At 47.1% G+C, this 26,407-nt stretch overlaps 1 protein-coding gene across 1 annotated transcript in view; it reads right to left on the bottom strand.

Annotated features, from left to right (window-relative positions):
- Positions 1 to 26,407, bottom strand: part of kcnh8 (potassium voltage-gated channel, subfamily H (eag-related), member 8) — a 655,874-nt gene that overhangs the window by 228,312 nt on the left and 401,155 nt on the right. The window contains exon 9 of the mRNA XM_070880041.1: positions 22,503 to 22,702. Coding sequence (XP_070736142.1) covers positions 22,503 to 22,702 — 200 coding nt within the window. The remainder of the gene's footprint in view (positions 1 to 22,502; positions 22,703 to 26,407) is intronic.

The raw sequence follows: 26,407 nt of genomic DNA, 5'->3' as shown, positions 1-26,407 counted from the left end.
TCCCACACAAGATATTGGTGTGCAAAATTAAATCACATGGTATTGGAGGTAATGCATTGATGTGGATAGAGAACTGGTTGGCAGACAGGAAGCAGAGAGTCGGGATAAACGGGTCCTTTTCAGAATAGCAGGCAGTGACTAGTGGGATGCTGCAGGGCTCAGTGCTGGGATCCCAGCTATTTACGATATATATCAATGATTTAGATGTATTAATTGAGGGTAATATCTCCAAGTTTGCATTGACGCTAAGCAGGGTAGTGGTGTGAGCTGTGAGGAGGATGCTAAGAGGCTGCAGGGTGATTTGGACAGGTTAGGTGAGTGGGCAAATGCATGGCAGATGCAGTATAATGTGGATAAGTGTGAGGTTATACACTTTGGTGGCAAAAACATGAAGGCAGAATATTATCTGTGTTATATATGTGGACTTGTATTTACTCTGTACAGCCACCAGAGGGCTCATCCCATAATCCCTTGGGAGCACAGGTATTTAAGGAGGCCTCACAGGTTGGAGAGGCACTCTGGAGACCTGCAATAAAAGACTAATGTCACACTTTACTTTGAGCTCACAATGTTCAGTCTGACTCTTTCTCCATACACAACAACTGGCAACAAGATACAGATATTGAACCCAAAGATGCAGAGAACAGTGGGCATCCTGGAGAAAGTTTCAGAGGGAGATGATTGGGAGAATTTTGTGAAGCGACTCGACCAATACTTTGTGGCCAACAGGCTAGCTGGGGAAACATAGAAACATAGAAAATAGGTGCAGGAGTAGGCCATTCGGCCCTTCAAGCCTGCACCGCCATTCAATGAGTTCATGGCTGAACATGCAACTTCAGTACCCCATTCCTGCTTTCTCACCATACCCCTTGATTCCCCTAGTAGTAAGGACTTCATCTAACTCCTTTTTGAATATATTTAGTGAATTGGCCTCAACAACTTTCTGTGGTAGAGAATTCCACAGGTTCACCACTCTCTGGGTGAAGAAATTCCTCCTCATCTCGGTCCTAAATGGCTTCCCCCTTATCCTTAGACTGTGTCCCCTGGTTCTGGACTTCCCCAACATTGGGAACATTCTTCCTGCATCTAACCTGTCTAACCCCGTCAGAATTTTAAACGTTTCTATGAGGTCCCCTCTCATTCTTCTGAACTCCAGTGAATACAAGCCCAGTTGATCCAGTCTTTCTTGATAGGTCAGTCCCGCCATCCCGGGAATCAGTCTGGTGAACCTTCGCTGCACTCCTTCAATAGCAAGAATGTCCTTCCTCAGGTTAGGAGACCAAAACTGTACACAATACTCCAGGTGTGGCCTCACCAAGGCCCTGTACAATTGTAGCAACACCTCCCTGCCCTTGTACTCAAATCCCCTCGCTATGAAGGCCAACATGCCATTTGCTTTCTTAACCGCCTGCTGTACCTGCATGCCAACCTTCAATGACTGATGTACCATGACACCCAGGTCTCTTTGCACCTGCCCTTTTCCTAATCTGTCACCATTCAGATAATAGTCTGTCTCTCTGTTTTTACCACCAAAGTGGATAACCTCACATTTATTCACATTATACTTCATCTGCCATGCATTTGCCCACTCACCTAACCTATCCAAGTCGCTCTGCAGCCTCATTGAATCCTCCTTGCAGCTCACACTGCCACCCAACTTAGTGTCATCCGCAAATTTGGAGATACTACATTTAATCCCCTCGTCTAAATCATTAATGTACAGTGTAAACAGCTGGGGCCCCAGCACAGAACCTTGCGGTACCCCACTAGTCACTGCCTGCCATTCTGAAAAGTCCCCATTTACTCCTACTCTTTGCTTACTTTCTGACAACCAGTTCTCAATCCATGTCAGCACACTACCCCCAATCCCATGTGCTTTAAACTTTGCACATTAATCTCTTGTGTGGGACCTTGTCGAAGAGAGCGCTGCCAAACGTAGAGCGATCCTCCTCACCGTCTGTGGGGCACCAACGTATGGCCTCATGAAGAATCTGCTCACTCCAGTGAAATCCACGGAGAAATCGTACGATGATTTGTGCACACTGGTACGAGAGCATTTGAATCCAAAGGAAAGAGTTCAGATGGCAAGGTACCGGTTCTACAACGACAAAAGGTCTAAAGGCCAGGAAGTGGCGAGTTATGTCGCTGAGCTAAGACGCCTTGCAGGACATTGCGATTTTGAAGGATATTTGGAGCACATGCTCAGAGACTTTTTCGTAGTTGGCATTGGCCACGAAACCATACTTCGCAAACTTTTGACTGTCAACCTTGAGTAAGGCCATAATGATAGCCCAGGTATTCATTGCCACCAGTGACAATACGAAGCAAATCTCTCAGCACACAATTGCTGCTACAAGTACTGTGAACAAAGTGGTGTTGTTTTCGAATCATAACGTACAGGGTAGGTCACACATACCTGCAGCTACACATCCGCAGATGACTCAGAGTCCACCATCAAGGGTGATGAATGCAAGGCTATTAAAACCTTGTTGGCGCTACAGGGGTGATCATCGTTACCACTCATGCCGATTGAAAGAGTACGCTTGCAACGGCTATGGAACAATGGACACCTCTAACAAGTATGCAGGCGAGCTGCAAAGCCTGTTAAAACTGCAAACCACCATGTTGCAGAGCAGGAAGGATCCACGGAGGATCATGATGAACCAGAGCCTCAGATAGAGGAGACAGAGGTACATGGGGTGCACACATTCACCATGAATTATCCCCCGATAATGCTGAATGTTGAACTAAATGGACTCCCGGTGTCAATGGAGCTGGACACGGGTGCGAGCCAGTGCATCATGGGCAAAAAGACTTTCGAAAGATTGTGCTGCATCAAGGCCTCAAGGCCAGTCTTAACTCCAGTTCGCACGAAACTTAGAACTTATACTAAAGAACTTATTCCTGTAATCGGCAGTGCTACCGTAAAGGTCTCCTACGATGGAGCGGTGCACAAGCTACCACTCTGGGTGGTACCGGGCGATGGTCCCACGCTGCTCAGCAGGAGCTGGCTGGGAAAGATATGTTGGAACTGGGACGATGTCCGAGCGCTATCCCCTGCTGATGATACATCGTGTGCCCAGGTCTTAAACAAATTTCCTTCGCTGTTCGAACCAGGCATCGGGAAATTCCAAGGAGCAAAAGTGCAGATCCACCTAATTCCGGGAGCTCGACCCATCCATCACAAGGCGAGAGCAGTACCATACATGATGACAAAAAGGGTAGAGATCGAGCTAGACCGGCTGCAAAGAGAGGCCATAATTGCACCGATCGAGTTCAGCGAGTGGGCCAGTCCTATTGTCCCACTCCTCAAGGGAGACTGCACCGTCAGAATCTGTGGCGATTACAAAGTAACTATCAATCTTTTCTCCCTGCAGGACCAATACCCACTACCAAAGGCTGACGACCTTTTTGCAATGCTGGTGGGAGGAAAGACGTTCACGAAGCTGAATCTGACTTCAGCCTACATGATGCAGGAACTGGAGGAATCATCGAAGGCTCTCACCTGCATCAACACGCACAAAGATCTTTTTGTTTATAACAAATGCCTGTTTAGACTCCGATCAGCGGTGGCGATATTCCAGAGAAACATGGAAAGTTTACTGAAGTCGGTCCCGCACACCGTGGTCTTCCAGGACGACATCTTGGTCACAGATTGGAACACAGTCGAGCATCTGCAGAACCTGGAGGAGGTTCTTAGTCGACTCAATCGCATGGGGCTCAGGTTAAAATGCTCGAAGTGGAGTTCTTGGGAAGGAGGATTGCGGCGGTCGGTATCAGGCCCACCAACGCGAAGACGGAGGCAATCGAGAATGCACCGAGGCCACAGAACGTGATGGAGCTGCGGTCGTTTCTGGGACTCTTGAATTACTTTGGTAACTTCTTACCGGGTCTCAGCACACTGATAGAACCACTGCATGTCTTACTACGAAAAAGGGGACGAATGGGTTTGGGGCAAAAGCCAAGAAAATGCCTTTGTAAAAGCGAGAAAATTATTATGCTCAAACAAATTGCTTGTGTTGTATGATCCATGTAAGCGTTTGGTACTAGCATGTGGTGCATCGTCATATGGCGTTGGGTGTGTATTGCAACAAGCTAATGATTTAGGGAAACTGCAACTGGTTGCTTATGCATCCAGGAGTCCGTCTAAGGCTGAGAGAGCTTACAGCATGATTGAAAAAGAAGCATTAGCGTGTGTCTATGGGGTAAAGAAAATGCATCAATATCTGTTTGGGCTAAAATTCGAATTGGAAACTGACCATAAGCCACTTATATCCCTGTTCCCCGAGAGTAAAGGGATAATTACCAATGCATCGGCCCGCATCCAGAGATGAGCGTTCATGCATACAACTATGCCATACTTCACATGCCAGGCACAGAAAACTACGCCGATGCTCTCAGTAGCTGCCATGGCCCACCACGGGGGTGGAAATGGTACAGCCAGCAGATCTAGCCATGGTTATGGAAGCATTTGAGAGTGAGCAATCACCCGTCATTGCCCGGCAGATCAAAACCTGGACAAGCCAGGAACCCTTATTATCTCTAGTCAAAAGCTGTGTACTTCACGGGAGCTGGGCCAGTGTCCCAGTGGAAATGCAGGAAGAGATAAAGCCATTCCAGCGGCGCAAAGATGAAATGTCTATAGAGGCAGACTGCCTTCTGTGGGGTAATCGAGTAGTGGTCCCCAAGAAAGGCAGAGATACCTTCATCAATGACCTCCACAGTACCCACCCAGGCATCGTAATGATGAAAGTGATAGCCAGATCCCATGTGTGGTGGCTCGGTATCGACGCAGACTTAGAGTCCTGCGTTCACAGATGTAATACATGCTCGCAGTTAAGCAATGTACCCAGGCAGGCGCCGCTAAGTTTATCGTCTTGGCCCTCCAAACCGTGGTCTCGGGTACACGTCGACAATCTTGGGTAAAATGTTCCTTGTGGTCGTAAACGCGTACTCCAAGTGGATTGAATGTGAGATAATGTCGGCTAGCACGTCCACTGCCACTACTGAAAGTCTGCGGGCCATGTTTGCCACACACGGCTTACCCGATGTCCTGGTGAGCGACAATGGGCCATGTTTTACCAGTGCTGAGTTCAACGAATTCATGACCCGTAACGGGATCAAACAAGTCACATCTGCCCCATTTAAACCAGCGTCCAATGGTCAGGCAGAGAGAGCAGTGCACACCATCAAGCAAGGCTTGAAGAGGGTAACTGAAGGCTCACTGCAGACTTGCCTATCCCGAGTCCTGCTTAGCTACCGCACGAGACCCCATTCAGTCACTGGGATTCCACCTGCTGAACTACTCATGAAAAGAGTACTTAAGACAAAGCTCTCGTTAGTTCACCCTGATCTACATGAACAGGTAGAGAGCAGGCGGCTTCAACATAAGAACATAAGAACATAAGAACATAAGAATTAGGAACAGGAGTAGGCCATCTAGCCCCTCGAGCCTGCTCCGCCATTCAACAAGATCATGGCTGATCTAGCCGATCTGGCCGTGGACTCAGCCCATAACCCTTAATTCCCTTATTGGTTAAAAATCTAAGATTTGAATACATTCAATGAGCTTACTTCAACTGCTTCCTTGGGCAGAGAATTCCACAGATTCACAACCCTCTGGGAGAAGAAATTCCTTCTCAACTCGGTTTTAAATTGGCTCCCCCGTATTTTGAGGCTGTGCCCCCTAGTTCTAGTCTTCCCGACCAGTGAAAACAACCTCTCTGCCTCAACAAAGTGCATACCATGATAGCGCAAATGTGTCACGTGAGATTGAATTCAATGATCCTGTATTTGCATTAAATTATGGACCAGGTCCCAAGTGGCTTCCCAGCACCGTTGTGGCCAAAGAGGGGAGCAGGGTGTTTCGGGTCAAACTTTCAAATGGACTCATTCACCGGAAATACTTGGACTAAATCAAACTCAGATTCACGGACTATCCTGAGCAACCCACCTTGGACCCTACCTTTTTTGATCCCACAACATACACAAGTGGCAACCGGCACCACGGTTGTCCACGAAGCAGAACCCACCATCCACAGCAGCCCAGCAGGGCCCAACACACCAGGCAGCCCAGCAAGGCCAGCTGCACAGCAGCCCAGCGAGGGCCCAACAAATGATTCAACAACACCAGCTTTCACACCGAGACGATCAACCAGGGCAAGAAGGGCCCCAGATCGACTCACATTGTAAATAGTTACACTTTGACTTTGGCGGGGGGTGGGGGGGGCAGTGTTGTTTTCCATGTGGACTTGTATTTACTCTGGACAGCCACCAGAGGGCTCATCCCCTGGAGTCCCAAGGGATCCCATAATCCCTTGGGAGCACAGGTATTTAAGGAGGCTTCACAGATTGGAGAGGCACTCTGGTGACCTGCAATAAAAGACTAAGGTCACACTTTACTTTGAGCTCACCATGTTCAGTCTGACTTTTTCTCCATACACAACAATCTGAATGGTGGCAGATTAGGTAAAGGGAAGGTGTAACGAGACCTGGGTGTCATGGTATATCAGTTACTGAAAGTTGGCATGCAGTGAAGAAGGCAAATGGCATGTTGGCCTTCATAGCTAGGGGATTTGAGTATAGGAGCAGGGATGTCTTACTGCATTTGTACAGGGCCTTGGTGAGGCCTCACCTGGAATATTGTGTTCAGTTTTGGTCTCCTAATCTGATGAAGGACGTTCTTGCTATTGAGGGAGTGCAGCGAAGGTTCACCAGACTGATTCCCCGGATGGCAGGACTGACATATGAGGAGAGACTGGATCGATTGGGTCTGTATTCACTGGAGTTTAGAAGGATGAGAGGGGATCTCATAGAAACATATAAAATTCTGTCGGGACTGGACAGGTTAGATGCAGGAAGAATGTTCCCGATGTTTGGGAAGTCCAGAACCAGAGGTCACAGTCTAAGGATAAAGGATAAGCCATTTAGGACTGAGATGAGGAGAAACTTCTTCACTCAGAGAGTTGTTAACCTGTGGAATTCTCTGCCGCAGAGAGTTATTGATGCCAGTTTGTTGGATATATTCAAAAGGGAGTTAGATATGGCCCTTACTGTTAAAGGGATCAAGGGGTATGGAGAGAAAGCAGGAAAGGGGTACTGAGGTGAATGATCAGCCATGATCTTATTGAATGGTGGTGCAGGCTCGAAGGTACGAATGGCCTACTCCTGCACCTATTTTCTATGTTTCTGTGTTTCCACCCTCAACCTTCCCCCTCCCACTGTTTATACTTCCCCTAGCCCGAATAGAACCTAAGAGAGATTGCATTCACTTAAATCCTGACTTCAAACCCAACCTTGCGATTCCCATAAGTTTGGGCCTACCTCAGGTTTCCGACCACACCCCCATCGGCGATGACGACTGGACTGCCAGCGACGACCGGGCCTCCTGCGACGGCGATCTGGACCTCTTCCATCCACCCCCCTACCCCCTTCGGCGACCTCCTCCATGACGTCGACTCACCTATTTCACCCGAACCTCGACGACGCCTGGCGTGCCAGGTGAGCCACCGACCATGTGATTGGGCCTCCACCCCTCCAGCGGTGACCGGGCCCCCCCTGCAGCAGCGGCAGATGGCCCTCTCCTCCACCACGACGGCTGGACCTCTTCTTCCCCACAGGTGACCTCCTCCTCAATGGCGACAGGGTCTCCTCTTCTACAACAAAGGTTGGCCTCCCCTCCTCCTTCAGCAACGACTGGATCTCTCCTTCCCCACTGGTGACCTGGCCTCTTCTCCTCCTCCAGCACGTGGCTGTGAAACCCCCTGCCCTTCCATTCTGAACGCCAGTGGGCCACTGTCCCTCCCAATGCCAGCCCCAACCAAACCTCGCACCACCGATCATCAAGGGTGCCACTCAGCACCGAGCTTGCGGCCAACATCTCGCCGTAGGCAACTAGGCTCATACAGCAGTGCCTGGTCTCCAGTCGTCTTGGACCCCCTTGCCACTGGACCAAGACCTTGCTCAGCTAAGCCCGTGTGGTAGCTGGTGTGCAACGACCACCCCACGTTAGAAGAACTCATGCACAGGCATCTTCCACTCCTCTAACATGATGTTTGGGACCTGGAATGTCAGGATCCTCATGGACAACTCCAACTGTGACAGGCCAGAACGCCGCACTGCCATAATTGCCCGGGAACTTAGATGCTTTGATATCGACTCGCCGCCCTAAGCGAGATCCGGCGGGCAGGGAAAGGCCAGCTCAAGGAACAAGGTGGCGGTTACACCTTCTTCTGGAAAGGGAAACCAGAAGAAGAACACCGCCTCTACGGAGTCGGTTTCGCCATCAAAAACGAGCTGGTTGACCGTCTCAAAGACTCCCCCTGCGGGGTTAACGAATGTCTCATGACTCTCCGGCTCACCCTATCCCAGAACTAGTGCGCGACAGTCATCAGTGTGTATGCCCCAACACTCGATGCGACAGATGAGAGCAAAGAGAGCTTTTACTCCAACCTCGAAAAATCCCTGTCCCGTGTCCCTGCGGACGACAAACTGATCCTCCCGGTGACTTCAACGCCAGAGTCAGTAGGAACACAGACCTCTGGGGAGGCGTGATTGGCAGAGAGGGGGTAGGGAAAGCCAACTCCAGCGGTACCCTACTCCTGACAAAATGTCTAGAACATGAAGTTGTCATCATCAACACCTTGTCCTGCCAGAGGGACAAATACAAGGCATCGTGGCAACACCCTTGCTCCAAACACTGGCACCTGCTCGACTATGTCATCATCTGAGCCAGTGATCGCAAGGATGTGTGTATCACCTGTGTCATGATGGGAGCTGACAACTGCTGGGCGGACCACCGCCTAATCCGATCCATCATCAACATTAACATTGCCCCAAAGCGGAGGGAGCAGCAGAAGTAGTGCCGCAAAAAAGTCAGTGCCGGGGCACTTAAAGACCCAACTAAGAGAGCCCTGTACAGTCAGCGCCTCACAGCTAAACTGGCGTGCCTTGATGACCCCGAGACACAGAATGCCCACAGCGCTTGGTCTGCCCTCCAGGCCTCCATAACCAGTGCCTGCGAAGAGACGCTCGGTCACTCAACCAGGAAACACCAGGACTGGTTTGATGAGAATAACCAGGAGATCCAAGAGAAAATAGATCGCAAGCGCAGGGCATTTCTGAGCCTTAAAAAACAACCCAACTCAGGAGCAGCAAGGCAGCATTACAGACGGCTTAAGGCTGAGGTCCAATAAAAAACCCGGGACCTAAAGTACAGGTGGTGGATGGAGAAAGCACAGGAGATACAGCAGCTGGCCGACAGCCATGGTGTGTGAGGATTCTTCATTGCAGTCAAGGCCACCGATGGTCCAAACACCCGACTGCTGACCAAGAACGGGGAAACATTCATCAAGGGCACCGAGGCAGTCAGGGCCCGCTGGAAGGAGCACTTCGAAGATCTCCTCAATTGAGACTCTGTCTTTGACTCGAGTGTTCTTGACTCCATCCCGCAGCATGCTACCCGCCACCACCTCAGTAAAACTCCAGCACTGCACGAGGTAGAAATAGCCATAAGACAGGTTAAGAACAACAAGGCTACGGGAGCAGATGGAATTCCCGCTGAGGCACTGAAGTATGGCGGAGAGGCACTGTTGGCGCAAATACATGACCTCATCTCTCTCATCTGGAGGGAAGAGAGCATGCCGGGAGATCTCAGAGATGCAGTGATCATGACCATCTTTAAAAAAAGGGGCCAAGTCCGACTGCGGCAACTACAGGGGAATCTCCCTGTTATTAGCCACTGGGAAAGTCGGCGCTCGCGTCCTCCTCAACCGTCTTCTCCCTGTGGCTGAGGAGCTCCTCCCGGAGTCACAGTGCGAATTTCGGCCCCTACGGGTCACAATGGACATGATTTTTACAGTGCGACAGCTGCAGGAAAAATGCAGGGAACAGGACTGCCTTTGACACTGTCAACCGCGAGGGTCTATGGAGTGTCCTCCTCCATTTCGGATGCCCCTAAAGTTTCGTCACCATCCTCCGTCTGCTCCACGACGACATGCAGGCCGTGATTCTTACCAATGGATCCATTAAAGACCCAATCCACGTCCAGACCAGGGTCAAGCAGGGCTGCGTCATCGCCCCAACCCTCTTCTCAATCTTCCTCGCTGCCATGCTCCACCTCACAGTCAACAAGCTCCCCGCTGGAGTGGAACGAAACTACAGAACCACTGAGAACCTGTTCAACCTTCGTCATCTCCAGGCCAGGTCCAAGACCACCACAATCTTTGTCATCGAGCTACAGTACGCGGATGACACCTGCGTCTGCGCACATTCAGAGGCTGAACTCCAAGTCATAGTCAACGTATTTACTGAGGCGTACGAAAGCATGGGCCTTATGCTAAACATCAGCAAGACAAAGGTCCTCCACCAGCCTGTCCTCGCCGCACAGCACTGGCTCCCAATCATTAAGATCCACGGCTCGGTGCTGGACAATGTGGACCATTTCCCATACCTCGGGAGCCTCTTATCAACAAGAGCAGACAGTGACGATGAGATTCAACACCTCCTCCAGTGCGCCAATGCAGCCTTCGGTCGCCTGAGGAAAAGAGTGTTTGAAGACCAGGCCCTCAAATCTGCCACCAAGCTCATGGTCTACAGGGCTGTAATAATACCCGCCCTCCTGTATGGCTCAGAAACTTGGACCATGCACAGTAGATACCTCAAGTCGCTGGAGAAATACCACAAACGATGTCTCCGCAAGATCGTACAAATCCCCTGGGAGGATAGACGCACCAACATTAGTATCCTCGACCAGGCCAACATCCCCAGCATTGAAGCACTGACCACACTTGATCAGCTCCACTGGGCAGGCCACATTTTCCGTATGCCAGGCACGAGACTCCCAAAGCAAGCGCTCTAATCGGAACTCCTTCATGGCAAACGAGCTAAAGGTGGGCAGAGGAAAAGTTACAAGGACACCCTCAAAGCCTCCCTGATAGAGTGTAACATCCCCACTGACACTTGGGAGTACCTGGCCAAAGACCGCCCTAAGTAGAGGAAGTGAATCCGGGAGGGCGCTGAGCACCTCGAGTCTCATCGCCGAGAGCATGAAGAAATCAAGCGCAGACAGCGGAAAGAGTGTGTGTCCCACCCACCCCTTTCCTTCAGCGACTATCTGTCCCACCTGTGACAGGGACTGTGGTTTTCGAATTGGACTTTTCAGCCACCTAAGGACTCATTTTTAGAGTGGAAGCAAGTCTTCCTCGATTCCAAAGGACCGCCTATGATGATGATGTTTCGATTAGAAATGTTATGACAAGAATGCCTAGAGACCAGAAGGGTTATGCTTACCACAGCAAGACCACAGTGTTTTTGCGTGCTTCTAACATTGCTGATGAATGTTGAGGAAAATGTGAGTGGGCAAAAATTTGGCAGATGCAATATAATGTTGGAAAATGTGAGGTTATCCACTTTGGCACAAAAAATCGAAGAGCAAGTTATTATTGAAATGGAAAAAAATTGCATAGTGCTGCAGTACAGCAGGACCTGGGGGTCCTGGTGCATAAAACACAAAAGATTAGTATGCAGGTACAGCAAGTGATCAGGAAAGCCAAGGTATCTTGGCCTTTATTGCAAAGGGGATAGAGTATAAAAGCAGGGAAGTCTTGCTACAATTATACACGGTATTGGTGAGGCCACATTTGGAATACTGCATACAGTTTTGGATTCCATATTTAAGAAAGGATATATTTTCTTTGGAGGCAGTTCAGAGAAGGTTCACTCGGTTGATTCCGGAGAAAAGGTTGCGAAGGTTCGGCCTCTACTCATTGGAATTCAGAAGAATGAGAGGTGATCTTATCAAAACGTATAAGATTATGAGGGGGCTTGACAAGGTGGATGCAGAGAGGATGTTTCCACTGATAGGGGAGACTAGAACTAGGGGGCATAATCTTAGAATAAGGGGCCGCCCATTTAAAACTGAGGTGAGGAGGATTTTCTTCTCTCAGAGGGTTTTAATTCTGTGGAATTCACTGCCTCAGAGAACTGTGAAAGCTGAGTCATTGAATACATTTAAGACAGAGATAGACAGTTTCTTAACCGATAAAGGAATAAGGGGTATGGGGAACGGGCAAGAAAGTGGACCTGAGTCCATGATCGGGTCAGCCATGATTGTATTAAATGACGGAGCAGGCTTGAGGGGCCGGATGGCCTACTCCTGCTCCTATTACTTATGTTCTTATGTAAACTTGTGTCTCTGGACTGTACAATGGCCAGAGACTACCATATTAGGCAATACCAGCTCCAATTTGATAAGAGTATAGTGTATAAATATAAGCTTTTTCCTTTGTTCAAGCAGCACAAAAAGACCCATGCCTAGGTTTCTGTGCTCTGTCTGTGACTATACTCCATTTGTAAATTGCTTTTTATGCTGAAGTTAAAGAATAAAATAATTATAAGCAGCAAACTGAATTCATTACAACTCAAGTGAACAAAATAAGTCTGTTTTAAGACAACAGTATCTTTCATTAGTGATACCAATTTCCTTGCAGCCAGAATTAGGGCCACTGTGTTTTGGAATTGAATTGTGCCATGCTGTGGGGGGAATGGGAGATTTACAAGATTATGAAATTGGACCAGGATATTTCACTAGAAAATAAATAGATATTCTATTCCTGTGAGAAATGGACAATGTTTTAGTGAAGAACAAGACACTAAGTTCTAACTCATCCCCTATATACTTAAACTGCTATAACTATATTACATGTTTATTAAGTACTGCGATAACTAGCAATAGTACTTTTATGATACCTGTACATAGATCTAGTCTCACAGAAAGAAAATGCCTGTAGTATGAAACGAATTTGAGTCACTGACTAAAACTGAACCAACACTTATGAGAAATTATATATACAGTGGGGATAGAAAAACAACTGGATACTGTAGTCAGGATGTTACCCGACACATCTGATGCACACATTACATCTATAACTGTTGCTGAGACTGTGCAATTATTTTGAAATATCGATCGTAGTCATCATATAGCTATAGACTACTGGAGTTAAATATCAGAAGTAAACCTCCTGTATTGATTGTGATCCAGAGGTTAAAATTAGGTGCCTGTTATGGGAATGAACTATATAATTAAAATGATAAATCAGGATTACTCTGCCAATTGAAGCTTACAGATCTTAATTTATACAAGTTACTAAATCTTTACATAACCCTGCAGGCAAATTTCTAATCCATTAATAATGGAAGTTATTTTCCACTGTACTTTAATCTTTCACTTTAAATAACACTTAAAATGAGAGGAGCAATTCAATGATGCTGCACTTCCAGCAGGGAGACCTTTCTAAGCAGGAGCAAGAGTCTAGGAATTGGGACATGTAGTGCTATTATTGTATCTTCAAGCTGTGCTCTTGTATAGCGATACTCTGTGCTGGAAGTGCAGTCACGCTAATTCTGCTGTTACATGTCCATAAAGAATGAAAAATTAACAAGCGGGGATTGAATGTACTTATTGTATTAAAGTTACCAGACAGACAAATTCAGCAATAATGCAGAGTATATTTTCCATATTCAACCTAAAGCAACAATTATATGTTATCTGCACATCGCTGAAAGTTAGTCCTTGGCTTTATTATCTTTTATACATATAACCACAATTTGATGCTTGTGTTGTGCTTAGCTTGTTAAGTGCTTGTTAAAAGCAAATTCAAACTCATGCAATGTGATGCGGTTTTTCACTTTACTGAAATTGTGCAGACATCATGCCTGAAGGAACCTGGAGTTAGAGACAAGGAGGGCGAAATTGCCTCCGGGGGGGCATTAACGGAGCAAATTTGATTTATCAGTCGGGCAAAGGGGTGATAACGTTTCCTGGGAAATTGCCCCAGAGGTTTGGGGGTGCTGTCCCGGTAGTGCCGTGCCCTGCTCTTAGCGCCCCGGGCCGGTGCACACCCGGCGATGACGTCATCGCCATGCGCGCCAGCCCCTTACCACCCTGTGCTGACCCCTTTGTGGCCTGCAGAGGAAATTACCACCGGGCCACGATTCTGCCGCGAGCCGATGTCAACGCAAGCATCGCGGGATGTGATTTGGGTACCAGGCTGTTGGCACGGTCGATCACATTCCTGGTGGCCCAGTGGCTGGCCACTAAAGGGCCTGCAGAGTGCACAGTGGCCCTCCCCTTGAAATGAAGGGGAGGGGCAGTTGCCGTGCCTTAAGACTGGGCTCCTGAGCGTGGCGCGGGTCTCAGCTCTATGCTCCTGCCCCAGGAGCGCCCCTCCAAGGAAGCGGAGTGCAAGGGGCAATTTTTCCCTGGAGTGAGAGAAAGGCAGAATCAAAGGGTAAGAGCTGAGGAGAAAGGAAACTGCTCAAAAAAAGCCTTGTTCTCCCTTTTTAGCAGCATGCAGTATGCACCAAAGAAGACTGGGAGAAGGAGCAACGGGACTAGGAGAGGGCTGCTAACAAGGTGAAGGGACAGCAGATACACACCTGATGAACTCACCCATACCCCATGTACTGAATTTACTGCCTGGCATAATGGCACCTGGATCTTACAGAGAAGCTCTGTCTCGGGGGCTATGCTTGAATAGGGAGGCTACCAAAAAGATGTGCAAGCTCCTGGTCCCAGAACTGGAGGCACTACCTGACATCAGCATTGCTTTTCCTGTGAAAGTGATTGCAATCCAGAACTTTTTCATTGCAGAGTATTCAGAATCAGCCAACGTCCTGTGCACTGATCCATCAAATAGATGACAGATGCTGTGTTTAGGCATTGAAAGAATAAATTTCACTTTAGCATGGAGCAGCAGCAGCAGATGGATCAGCAGATGCATTTTAAAAAACTATATAGCTTTCTCTGGGGTTCAGGGCTGTACTGACCACAGTCATACTGCACTTCAAGCATCTGCACTGTCCACCATCAACAGGAAGTGCCTTAAAATCTACAAACACAGAATGAAGATCATGCATATCAATCTTACTTCCTGGGTACTGTATTTTCCACAATACATGTGTCAAAGCTCTTTCATATTTGCTAAGGGAGTCATATGGTTGGCTTCTTTTAGACATTTGAGTAAATGTTATGAATTTATACTCCTGGCTTGAAGTTTCACCGACAGAGTGCATATTGGGAATTCAGACAGACGTCAAATCCTACAGTGCTCACTCCCCACTGATCTCTGTGCCTGAATCCCAACAAACAGTTCCAGTAGGTGAAGTTCTACGCCAGGAGCTCAAATTCATATAGCATATACATTATAGCAACATCATCATAGGCAGTCCCTCGGAGTCGAGGATGACTTGCTTCCACTCTAAAAATGAGTTCTCAGGTGACTGAGGAGTCCAATGCGGGAATTACAGTCTCTGTCACAGGTCGGGCAGACAATGGTTGAGGGAAAGGGTAGGTGGGGAGCCTGGGTTGATGCACGGTCCTTTCGCTGTCTATGCTTGGTTTCTAATTGTTCTTGGTGATGGGACTCGAGGTGCTCAGTGCCCTCCTGATGCTCTTCCTGCATTTTAGGTGGTCATGTGCAAGGGATTCCCAGGATTCGGTGGGGATGTTGCACTTTATCAAGGAGGCTTTGAGGGTGCCCTTGAAGCATTTCCTCTGCCCACCTGGGGCTCGCATGCCATGTCGAAGCTCCGTGTAGAGCGCTTGCTTTAGGAGTCTTGTGTCAGGCATGCGGACGATGTGGCTCACCCCAATGCTACCATGAGACACATGGGGGTGCCAAACAAATCATCAGGCAGATACTTGGCAGAGATTGCAATGTATAGACTGTTTCAGAGAGTGGGGGTGCTTTACAGTATGATCTTCAAAATTAGTGTGTGTTGTATTTTATACATCGCAAGGGGCAGTGTCTTTCCACAGAAATGGGTTGAGCTGCACAAATCTGAAGAAGATGAAAAAGCAGTACTGCCATCAGGAGAGTACAAGTTCTAAAATGGACACTTTACCTTGGGACATTGGGGCCAGTTCTGGGGGAGGTAGGACGTGTACAGGCTGGATGAGTTGCACCTCAACAGAGCCGGGACCAATATCCTCGTGGGAGGAGGGGTGGGGTGCGGTGTGGTGTGCTCATGCTGTTGGGGAAGGTTTAAACCAATTTGCCAGTGAGGTGGGCACCAGGATGTAGCATTAGAAAGGAGAAACAAGATGCACAAAGGATTGGGAGATATAGATAGCACTATAGTAAGAAATAGTATGGTATTAGGGCATTGTGGTTGATATAGAAACATAGAAACATAGAAAATAGATGCAGGAGTAGGCCATTCAGCCCTTCGAGCCTGCACCACCATTCAATAAGATCATGGCTGATCATTCACCTAAGTACCCCTTTCCTGCTTTCTCTCCATACTCCTTGATCCCTTTAGACGTAAGGGTCACATCTAACTCCCTCTTGAATATTTCCAATGAACTGGCATCAACAACTCTCTGCGGTCGGGAATTCCACAAGTTAACAACTCTCTGAGTGAAGAAGTTTCTCCTCATCTTAGTCCTAAATGGCTTACCCCTTATCCTTAGACTGTGACCCCTGGTTCTGGACTTCCCAAACATTGGGAACATTCTTCCTGCATCTAATCTGTCCAATCCCGTCAGAATTATATATGTTTCTATGAGATCCCCACTCATCCTTCTAAACTCCAGTGAATACAGGCCCAGTTGATCCAGTCTCTCCTGATATGTCAGTCCAGCCATCCCGGGAATCAGTCTGGTGAACCTTCGCTGCACTCCCTCAATAGCAAGAACGTCCTTCCTCAGATTAGGAGAACAAAACTGAACACAATATTCCAGGTGAGGCCTCACCAAGGCCCTGTACAACTGCAGTAAGACCTCCCTGCTCCTATACGCAAATCCCTTAGCTATGAAGGCCAACATACCATTTTGCCTCCTTCACCGTCTGCTGTACCTGCATGCCAACTTTCAATGACTGATGAACCATGACACCTAGGTCTCACTGCACCTCCCCTTTTCCTAATCTGCCGCCATTCCAATAATATTCTGCCTTCGTGTTTTTGCCCCCAAAGTGGATAACCTCACAATTATCCACATTATACTGCACCTGCCATGCATTTGCCCACTCACCTAACCTGTCCAAGTCACCCTGCAGCCTCTTAGCATCCTCCTCACAGCTCACACCGCCACCCAGCTTAGTGTCATCTGCAAATTTGGAGATATTACACTCAATTCCTTCATCTAAATCATTAATGTATATTGTAAATAGCTGGGGTCCCAGCATTGAGCCTTGCGGCACCCCACTAGTCACTGTTTGCCATTCGGAAAAGGACCCGTTGATCCCGACTCTCTGCTTCCTGTCTGCCAAAGAGTTCTCTATCCATGTCAGTAGATTACCCCCAATACCATGTGCTTTAGTTTTGCACACCAATCTCTTGAGTTGGACCTTGTCAAAAGCCTTTTGAAAGTCCAAATACACCACATCCACTGGCTCTCCCTTGTCCACTCTACCAGTTACATCCTCAAAAAATTCCAGAAGATTTGTCAAGCATGATTTCCCTTTCATAAATCCATGCTGACTTGAACCAATCCTGTCACTGCTTTCCAAATGTGCTGCTATTTCATCCTAAATAATTGATTCCAACATTTTCCCCACTACTGATGTCTATAATTACCCATTTTCTCTCTCTTTTTTTAAAAAGTGGTGTTACATTAGCTACCCTCCAGTCCATAAAAACTGAACCAGAGTCGATAGACTGTTGGAAAGTGATCACCAATGCATCCACTATTTCTAGGGCCACTTCCTTAAGTACTCTGGGATGCAAACTATGAGGTCCCGGGGATTTATCAGCCTTCAATCCCATAAACTTCCCCAACACAATTTCCCGCCTAATAAGGATTTCCTTCAGTTCCTCATTCTCTCAAGACCCTCTGTCACCTAGTATTTCCGGAAGGTTATTTGTGTCTTCCTTTGTGAAGACAGAACCAAAGTATTTGTTCAACTGGTCTGCCATTTCTTTGTTCTCCATTATAAATTAACCTGAATCTGACTGCAAGGGACTTGCATTTGTCTTCACTAATCTTTTTCTCTTCACATATCTATAGAAGCTTTTGCAGTCAGTTTTTATGTTCCCAGCAAGCTTCCTCTCATACTCTATTTCCCCCCTCCTAATTAAATCCTTTGTCCTCCTCTGCTGAATTATAAATTTCTCCTAGTCCTCAGGTTTGCTGCTTTTTCTGGCCAATTTATATGCCTCTTCCTTGGATTTAGCACTATCCTTAATTTCCCTTGTTAGTCACGGTTGAGCCACCTTCCCCGTTTTATTTTAACTCCAGACAGGGATGTACAATTGTTGAAGTTCATCCATGTGATCTTTAAATGTTTGCCATTGCCTATCCACCGTCAACCCTTTAAGTATCATTCGCCAGTCTATTCTAGCCAATTCACATCTCATACCATCGAAGTTACCTTTCCTTAAGTTCAGGACCCTAGTCTCTGAATTAACTGTGTCACTCTCCATCCTAATAAAGAATTCTACCATATTATGGTCACTCTTCCCCAAGGGGTCTCGCACAACAAAATTGTTACTGAGTCCTTTCTCATTACACATCACCCAGTCTAGGATGGCCAGCCCTCTAGTTGGTTCCTCGACATATTGTTCGAGAAAACCATCCCTAATACACTCCAGGAAATCCTCCTCCATCATATTGCCAGCAGTGGTATACATGGAGTTCCAAAAGGCGTTTGATAAAGTGCCTCATAATAGGCTTGCCAGCAAAGTTAAAGTCCATGGAATAAAAGAGACAGTGGCAGCATGAATACAAAATTGGCTGAGTGACAGGAAATAGAGGGCCCAAGTTTCGGGACGCGCCTAAAACGGTGCAGCCCGGACCTGGACGCCCGTTTTTCACACCAGAAAGTGCGCCTAAAAAAAACTTCCAGATTCTCCGGCTCTCTGCAGGTCTTCTGCAGCCGGGCGCAGCATAGCACGAGCTGTTGCGGGCGGAGCCAGGTCCCTGCGCCGAAAACAGTGCCGGGACCTCTGCACATGCGCGCTACAGTGGGCGCGCATGTGCAGTAGCTCCAGGCACCCAAAACTGTGTGGGAGGAGCCCAAAGCACGCAGCCCCCAGCCCTGGCCGAATGGCCACACTGGGGCTGCGTGTATAAGGCTCCTCCCACGCCCAGCTCCTGCTTCCTCCAGACCGGACCCGACTCCCGCTTATCCCCCCCACCCCCCACCCCCCGGCGACCTGACCTCTGCGACTCTCTCTCCCCCACCCCCCCCCCTCCGGACCTCTGCAACTCTCCCCTCCCCCCCGGACCTCCGCGACTCTCTCTCCCCCACCCCCCGGACCTCCGCGACTCTCTCCCCCCCCCCGGACCTCCGCGACTCTCTCTCGCCCCCCACCCCCGGACCTTCGCGACCGCCCCCACCCCCTCCCGAGACCCGACGCCACCTACCTGTAAATCTAGCCCAAGGTCTTGGGCCCGGCCGTTCAGCCTCCTTCTCTCCCTCCCCCCCCTCTCTCCTTCCCCCCCTCTCTCTTTCTCCTTCCCCCCCTCTCTCCTCCCCCCCTCTCTCCTTCCCTCCCTCCCCCCTCTCTCCTTCCCTCCCCCCCTCTCTCCTTCCCTCCCCCCCTCTCTCTCTCCTTCCCCCCCTCTCTCCTTCCCTCCCTCCTCTCTCCTTCCCCTCCCTCCTCTCTCCTTCCCTCCCTCCCTACATCCTCTCTCCTTCCCTCCCCCCCCCACCCTCTCTCCTTCCCTCCCCCCCCCACCCTCTCTCCTTCCCTCCCCCCCCCCCACGCTGTTGAAGGACTCCCGGTGCTGCAGTCGGTAAGTAGAAAATGTTGTATTTATTGATTTTTTAAATTTTTTTATTATCTATTAATTTTTTGGGATTGATTTATTGGTTGATTTATTTATGTATTTATCATTTATTATTGATAATGGCTCTTTATTTGTAAAACTGAAGTGTTTAATGTTTGTAAACTTCCCTTTAAACCCCCCCCATTCCCTATGCCTGATTTGTAACCCATGCCTGATTTTCTAAAGTGTAGACAAGATTTTTTCGAACGTACAAAAATCTTCACTTACTCCATTCTAAGTTAATATGGAGTAAGTTTTCACTGCCGAAACTTTGAAAACAGGCGTAAGTGGCCGGACACGCCCCCTTTTGAAAAAAAAATTCTGTTCCAAAGTGAAACTGTTCTAACTGACTAGAACTGGAGCAAACTAAATGCCGAGAATTTGAATTTCTAAGATACTCCGTTCTACACCAGTTGCTCCAAAAAATCAGGAGCAACTGAGGCCAAAACTTGGGCCCATAGTGTTGTAGTGAACGGTTGTTTTTCGGATTGGAGGAAAGTACACAGTGGTGTTCCCTAGGGGTCGGTACTAGGATCACTGCTTTTCTTGATATATATTAATGACTTGGACTTGGGCACCAATTTCAAAATTTGTAGATGACATAAAACTTGGAAGTATAGTGAACAGTGAGGAGGATAGTAATAGATTTCAGGCGGACATAGACAGGCTGGTGGAATGGACAGACACATGGCAGATCAAGTTTAATGGAGGAAAGTGCAAAGTAATACATTTTGGTAGGAATAGCGAAGAGACAATATCAACTAAATGGTACAGTTCTAAAGGGGGTGCATGAACTGAGACCTGGAGGTATATGTGTACAAATCATTGAAGGTGGCAGGGCAGGTTGAGAAAGCAGTTAAAAAAGCTTACGGGATCCTGGGCTTTATTAATAGAGGCATAGAGTACAAAAGCAAGGAAGTTACGATGAACCTTTATAAAACACTGGTCCGACCTCGCTTGGAGTATTGTGTCCAATTCTGGGCACCACACTTTAAGAAGAATGTGAAGGCATTAGAGAGGGTGCAGAAAAGATTTACAAGAATGGTTCCAGAGATGAGGGACTTCAGTTACGTAGATAGACTGGAGAAGTTGGGTTGCCCTCCTTAGAGCAGAGAAGGCTGACAGGAGATGAGATAGAGTTGTTCAAAATCATGAGTGGTCTAGACAGAGTAGATAGAGAGAAATTGTTCCATTGGCAGAAGGGTCGAGAACCAGAGGTCACAGATTTAAGGTGATAGGCAAAAGAACCAAAGGCGACATGAGGAAAAATGTTTTTATGCAGCGTGTAGTTAGGATCTGGAATGCACTGCCTGAGAGAGTGGTGGAGGCAGACTCAAACATTGCCTTCAAAATGGAATTGGATAAGTACCTGAAAGAAAACATTTGCAGGGCTACGGGGAAAGGGCGAGGGAGTGGTACCTTGCTGAAGTGCTCTTGCAGAGAGCTGGCATGGGCTCGATGGGCAGAATGGCCTCCTTCTGAGCTGTAACCATTCTATGATTCTATAACTTGGCCATCTCAATATTTTGTTTTGCAAGTCTTAAAAAAACCTAACCTCAGCATCTAAAAACCTTCTTTAATTAGTGCAGTAGCGCATGTGGTTTGATAATGTGCATTTCTTTGTGAATGAGTGCACTATTCAATAATTTATGCTTCTCCTAAGTGAACCATTAACTGAAAAAGTAAATGTGGTAGATGGCCCTGATGTGGCCTTGCCTGTTTCTTGACAGTGCCATAACTGTCTACCTTCCTGTGCCCGTAGTCAGAGGGTCCCACATCCGCATCAGGGTGAATATCAGGCAGTCTGGGAGGGGGAAAGGGGCAAGAGAGAGATTACCCATGGAGGTTGGTCTCCATGAGGCTGTTCAGAGAAGGTTCACTAGGTTGATTCCCGAGATGAGGGTGCTGACTTACAAAGATAGGTTGAGTAGGTTGGGCCTATATTCATTGGAGTTCAGAAGAATGAGAGGTGATCTTATTGAAACATATAAGATAATGAGGGGGCTTGACAAGGTGGATGCAGAGAGGATATTTCCACTCATAGGGGAAACTAAAATTAGGGGACATAGTCTGAGAATAAGGGGCCGTCCATTTAAAACTGAGATGAGCAGAAATTTCTTCTCTCAGAGGGTTGTAAATCTGTGGAATTCTCTGCCGTAGAGAACTGTGGAGGCTGGGTCATTGAATATATTTAAGGCGGAGATAGACAGATTTTTGAGCGATAAGGAAGTGAAGGGTTATGGGGAGTGGGCAGGGAAGTGGAATTGAGTCCATGATCAGATCAGCCATGGTCTTATTGAATGGCGGAGCAGGCTCAAGCGGCAAATGGCCTATTCCTACTCCAATTTCTTATGTTCTTATGTTCTAAATGCTTATGGGTGCAGCACTGGATGTGTTTATTTGCTGAAGGAGATACTGTAACAATGTGACAAGCAGTGCATGGACTGAAAGTCTGCAGGAGAAGCCCCGGGGAAATTCACTCCCACAGTCTGCAGTCTCCTGCTTTCTTCCTACATGATCATCAGTAGGGCATATATTGGTACTCAAACTCATCTTCTGACCCGATTAGAATCCAACTAACAGTCAGTCCAAAGCAAAAGGATCATGGGAAATTAGGAACCAATCACAGAATGCAATGTACAGTTATGTTTATAGTGTTACGTTCAAATTAATTTTCAGTAATATGTCAAAGTATTATCTCATTCTAGCGAATTTAAAAGAAGAAAAGTACCTCATTAGCATCAATTCCATTATTCACAGACCACGTTGTCTGAAAATACTCCAGCATTCGCTGTTTTAGCTGCTTTGGCAGGTGATGGACCCGGATGAAATCCTTTAGATCTTTAATTCTGTGATGATACAGAGACCACCTGGAGTACATGCGCTGAATAATCGCAGTTACATTTCCGAAGACCAATGCATGCATCAATGCTGATAGGAAAGAAAAAAAAATGCTTAATAGAGCATTAACAGCAATGAGCAATGTGGGTAAAATAGGTTGGTTTATGGGATTAAAAAGCACAAGTTCACATGGTTGAGAGGGCTAGTAGTTAAAAGCAATTCCTCGCATTCCTGTGGCTACAATCCCGATGGAGATCTGAACCCAGCATAGTCATATGAATGAGAAACAAATCAGAGTTGTCATCCGGCTGATTGCTAGGAAATCCTACTAGGGTTAAAACTAGCAACTCAACCTGGCAACCTAAAGCAAGAGTGCTTAGCAAAAAGCCTGCCATATTCTCATAGTAAAATTCTCATAAACGAATTAATATCAGGCAAAATAAAAAAAGTGCTTTTAGAACCAATGCATTTTTGGTACTCTCGTGTAATAATCTATAGTATTAAAAATGTTGGATCAGTATGTCTGTAACACTGTATAATTTGTAGTTAACCTTCAAGGTTACTGATTTGAGATGCTAATGATTTGATTACCACAGACCAATCAGATCATTGGATTAAGAGTTCAACCTGTTTGCGACTCACAGTTCTGATCAGCTGTGCTAGCCATGTGACTGTTATTGTACTATCATTGAGTGATTACCAGGGGCCAATTCCTCATGTCACCCTCTCAATTTGCAGCCAATCTCTTGGTTCTCCTCTTCTTTCAACCCTGACCCAGCATCCCCAATCCCAGCCTTTCAGTGTCCCCTGAATCCATACCAAATGCAAATGCTGCAGCCTTTCCACTCCATTTTAGCCCTGAGGAAAGGGTTATCCCCTGCTCCCTTCCAATTTAGTTTTCAAGCTCTGCTCCTTCCCAACCCTGACCTCATTGTGTAAAGACAGAAAAACAACAAAGTCCCAGCCTCCAGGTCCCTAAAAGATTATTTCAGCAGCTATCAGAAATTTGAATCCTCGAGGCAGTCTCCCCAACAGGTGAGAGTAAGAGACAGTGTAAGACATATAATAAAAGGACATAAGAGAAAAAGGAAGAGAAAAGAAGTGAAGCTTGCCAAATACCAGCCATACAGAGGAAAGAAAGAAAAATATACGGAAAGAAAAACAAAGTGATGAGAAAAATGTAGTTGACAAATACCCGATCATTGAGCGGGTGCAGGACATTCTAAAAAGGGAGGGAGAATAGCCAGTTGTCGTGGTGCACGTTGGTACCAATGACATAGGTAAAAAAAGGGATGAGTTCCTACGAAATGAATTTAAGGAGCTAGGAGCTAAATTAAAAAGTAGGACCTCAAAAGTAGTAATCTCGGGATTGCTACCAGTGCCACGTGCTAGTCAGAGTAGGAATCGCAGGATAGCTCAGATGAATACGTGGCTTGAGCAATGGTGCAGCAGGGAGGGATTCAAATTCCTGGGGCATTGGAACCGGTTCTGAGGGAGGTGGGACCAGTACAATCCGGACGGTCTGCACCTGGGCAGAATCGGAACCAATGTCCTCGGGGGAGTGTTTGCTAGTGCTGTTGGGGAGGAGTTAAACTAATATGGCAGGGGGATGGGAACCAATGCAGGGAGATAGAGGGAAACAAAAAGGAGGCAAAAACAAAAGACAGAAAGGAGATGAGGAAAAGTGGAGGGCAGAGAAACCCAAGGCAAAGAACAAAAAGGGCCATTGTACAGCAAAATTCTAAAAGGACAGAGGGTGTTAAAAAAACAAGCCTAAAGGCTTTGTGTCTTAATGCAAGGAGTATCCGCAATAAGGTGGATGAATTAACTGTGCAAATAGATGTTAACAAATATGATGTGATTGGGATTACGGAGACGTGGTTCCAGGATGAGCAGGGCTGGGAACTCAACATCCAGGGGTATTCAACATTCAGGAAGGATAGAATAAAAGGAAAAGGAGGTGGGGTAGCATTGCTGGTTAAGGAGGAGATTAAGGCAATAGTTAGGAAGGACATTAGCTTGGATGATGTGGAATCTATATGGGTAGAGCTGCAGAACACCAAAGGGCAAAAAATGTTAGTGGGAGTTGTGTACAGACCTCCAAACAGTAGTAGTGATGTTGGGGAGGGCATCAAACAGGAAATTAGGAGTGCGTGCAATAAAGGTGCAGCAGTTATAATGGGTGACTTTAATATGCACATAGATTGGGCTAACCAAACTGGAAGCAATACAGTGGAGGAGGATTTTCTGGAGTGCATAAGGGATGGTTTTTTAGACCAATATGTCGAGGAACCAACTAGGGGGGAGGCCATCTTAGACTGGGTGTTATGTAATGAGAGAGGATTAATTAGCAATCTCGTTGTGCGAGGCCCCTTGGGGAAGAGTGACCATAATATGGTGGAATTCTGCATTGGGATGGAGAATGAAACAGTTAATTCAGAGTCCATGGTCCAGAACTTAAAGAAGGCTAACTTTGAAGGTATGAGGCGTGAATTGGCTGGGATGGATTGGCGAATGATACTTAAGGGGTTGACTGTGGATGGGCAATGGCAGACATTTAGAGACCGCATGGATGAACTACAACAATTGTACATTCCTGTCTGGCATAGAAATAAAAAAGGGAAGGTGGCTCAACCGTGGCTATCAAGGGAAATCAGGGATAGTATTAAAGCCAAGGAAGTGGCATACAAATTGGCCAGAAATAGCAGCGAACCTGGGGACTGGGAGAAATTTAGAACTCAGCAGAGGAGGACAAAGGGTTTGATTAGGGCAGGGAAAATGGAGTATGAGAAGAAGCTTGCAGGGAACATTAAGACGGATTGCAAAAGTTTCTATAGATATGTAAAGAGAAAAAGGTTAGTAAAGACAAACATAGGTCCCCTGCAGTCAGAATCAGGGGAAGTCATAACGGGGAACAAAGAAATGGCGGACCAATTGAACAAGTACTTTGGTTCGGTATTCACGAAGGAGGACAGAACAACCTTCCGGTTATAAAAGGGGTCGGGGGGTCTAGTAAGGAGGAGGAACTGAGGGAAATCCTTATTAGCCGGGAAATTGTGTTGAGGAAATTGATGGGATTGAAGGCCGATAAATCCCCAGGGCCTGATGGACTGCATCCCAGAGTACTTAAGGAGGTGGCCTTGGAAATAGTGGATGCGTTGACAGTCATTTTCCAACATTCCATTGACTCTGGATCAGTTCCTATGGAGTGGAGGGTAGCCAATGTAACCCCACTTTTTAAAAAAGGAGGGAGAGAGAAAACAGGGAATTATAGACCGGTCAGCCTGACATCGGTAGTGGGTAAAATGATGGAATCAATTATTAAGGATGTCATAGCAGTGCATTTGGAAAGAGGTGACATGATAGGTCCAAGTCAGCATGGATTTGTGAAAGGGAAATCATGCTTGACAAATCTTCTGGAATTTTTTGAGGATGTTTCCAGTAGAGTGGATAAGGGAGAACCAGTTGATGTGGTATATTTGGACTTTCAGAAGGCGTTCGACAAGGTCCCACACAAGAGATTGATGTGCAAAGTTAGAGCACATGGGATTGGGGGTAGTGTACTGACATGGATTGAGAACTGGTTGTCAGACAGGAAGCAAAGAGTAGGAGTAAATGGGTACTTTTCAGAATGGCAGGCAGTGACTAGTGGGGTACCGCAAGGTTCTGTGCTGGGGCCCCAGCTGTTTACACTGTACATTAATGATTTAGATGAGGGGATTAAATGTAGTATCTCCAAATTTGCGGATGACACTAAGTTGGGTGGCAGTGTGAGCTGCGAGGAGGATGCTGTGA

The sequence above is a fragment of the Pristiophorus japonicus genome, chromosome 5 (genome assembly GCF_044704955.1).
Source record: "Pristiophorus japonicus isolate sPriJap1 chromosome 5, sPriJap1.hap1, whole genome shotgun sequence".
NCBI lineage: Eukaryota > Metazoa > Chordata > Chondrichthyes > Pristiophoridae > Pristiophorus > Pristiophorus japonicus.
This window is presented reverse-complemented; position numbering and strand designations above follow the sequence as displayed.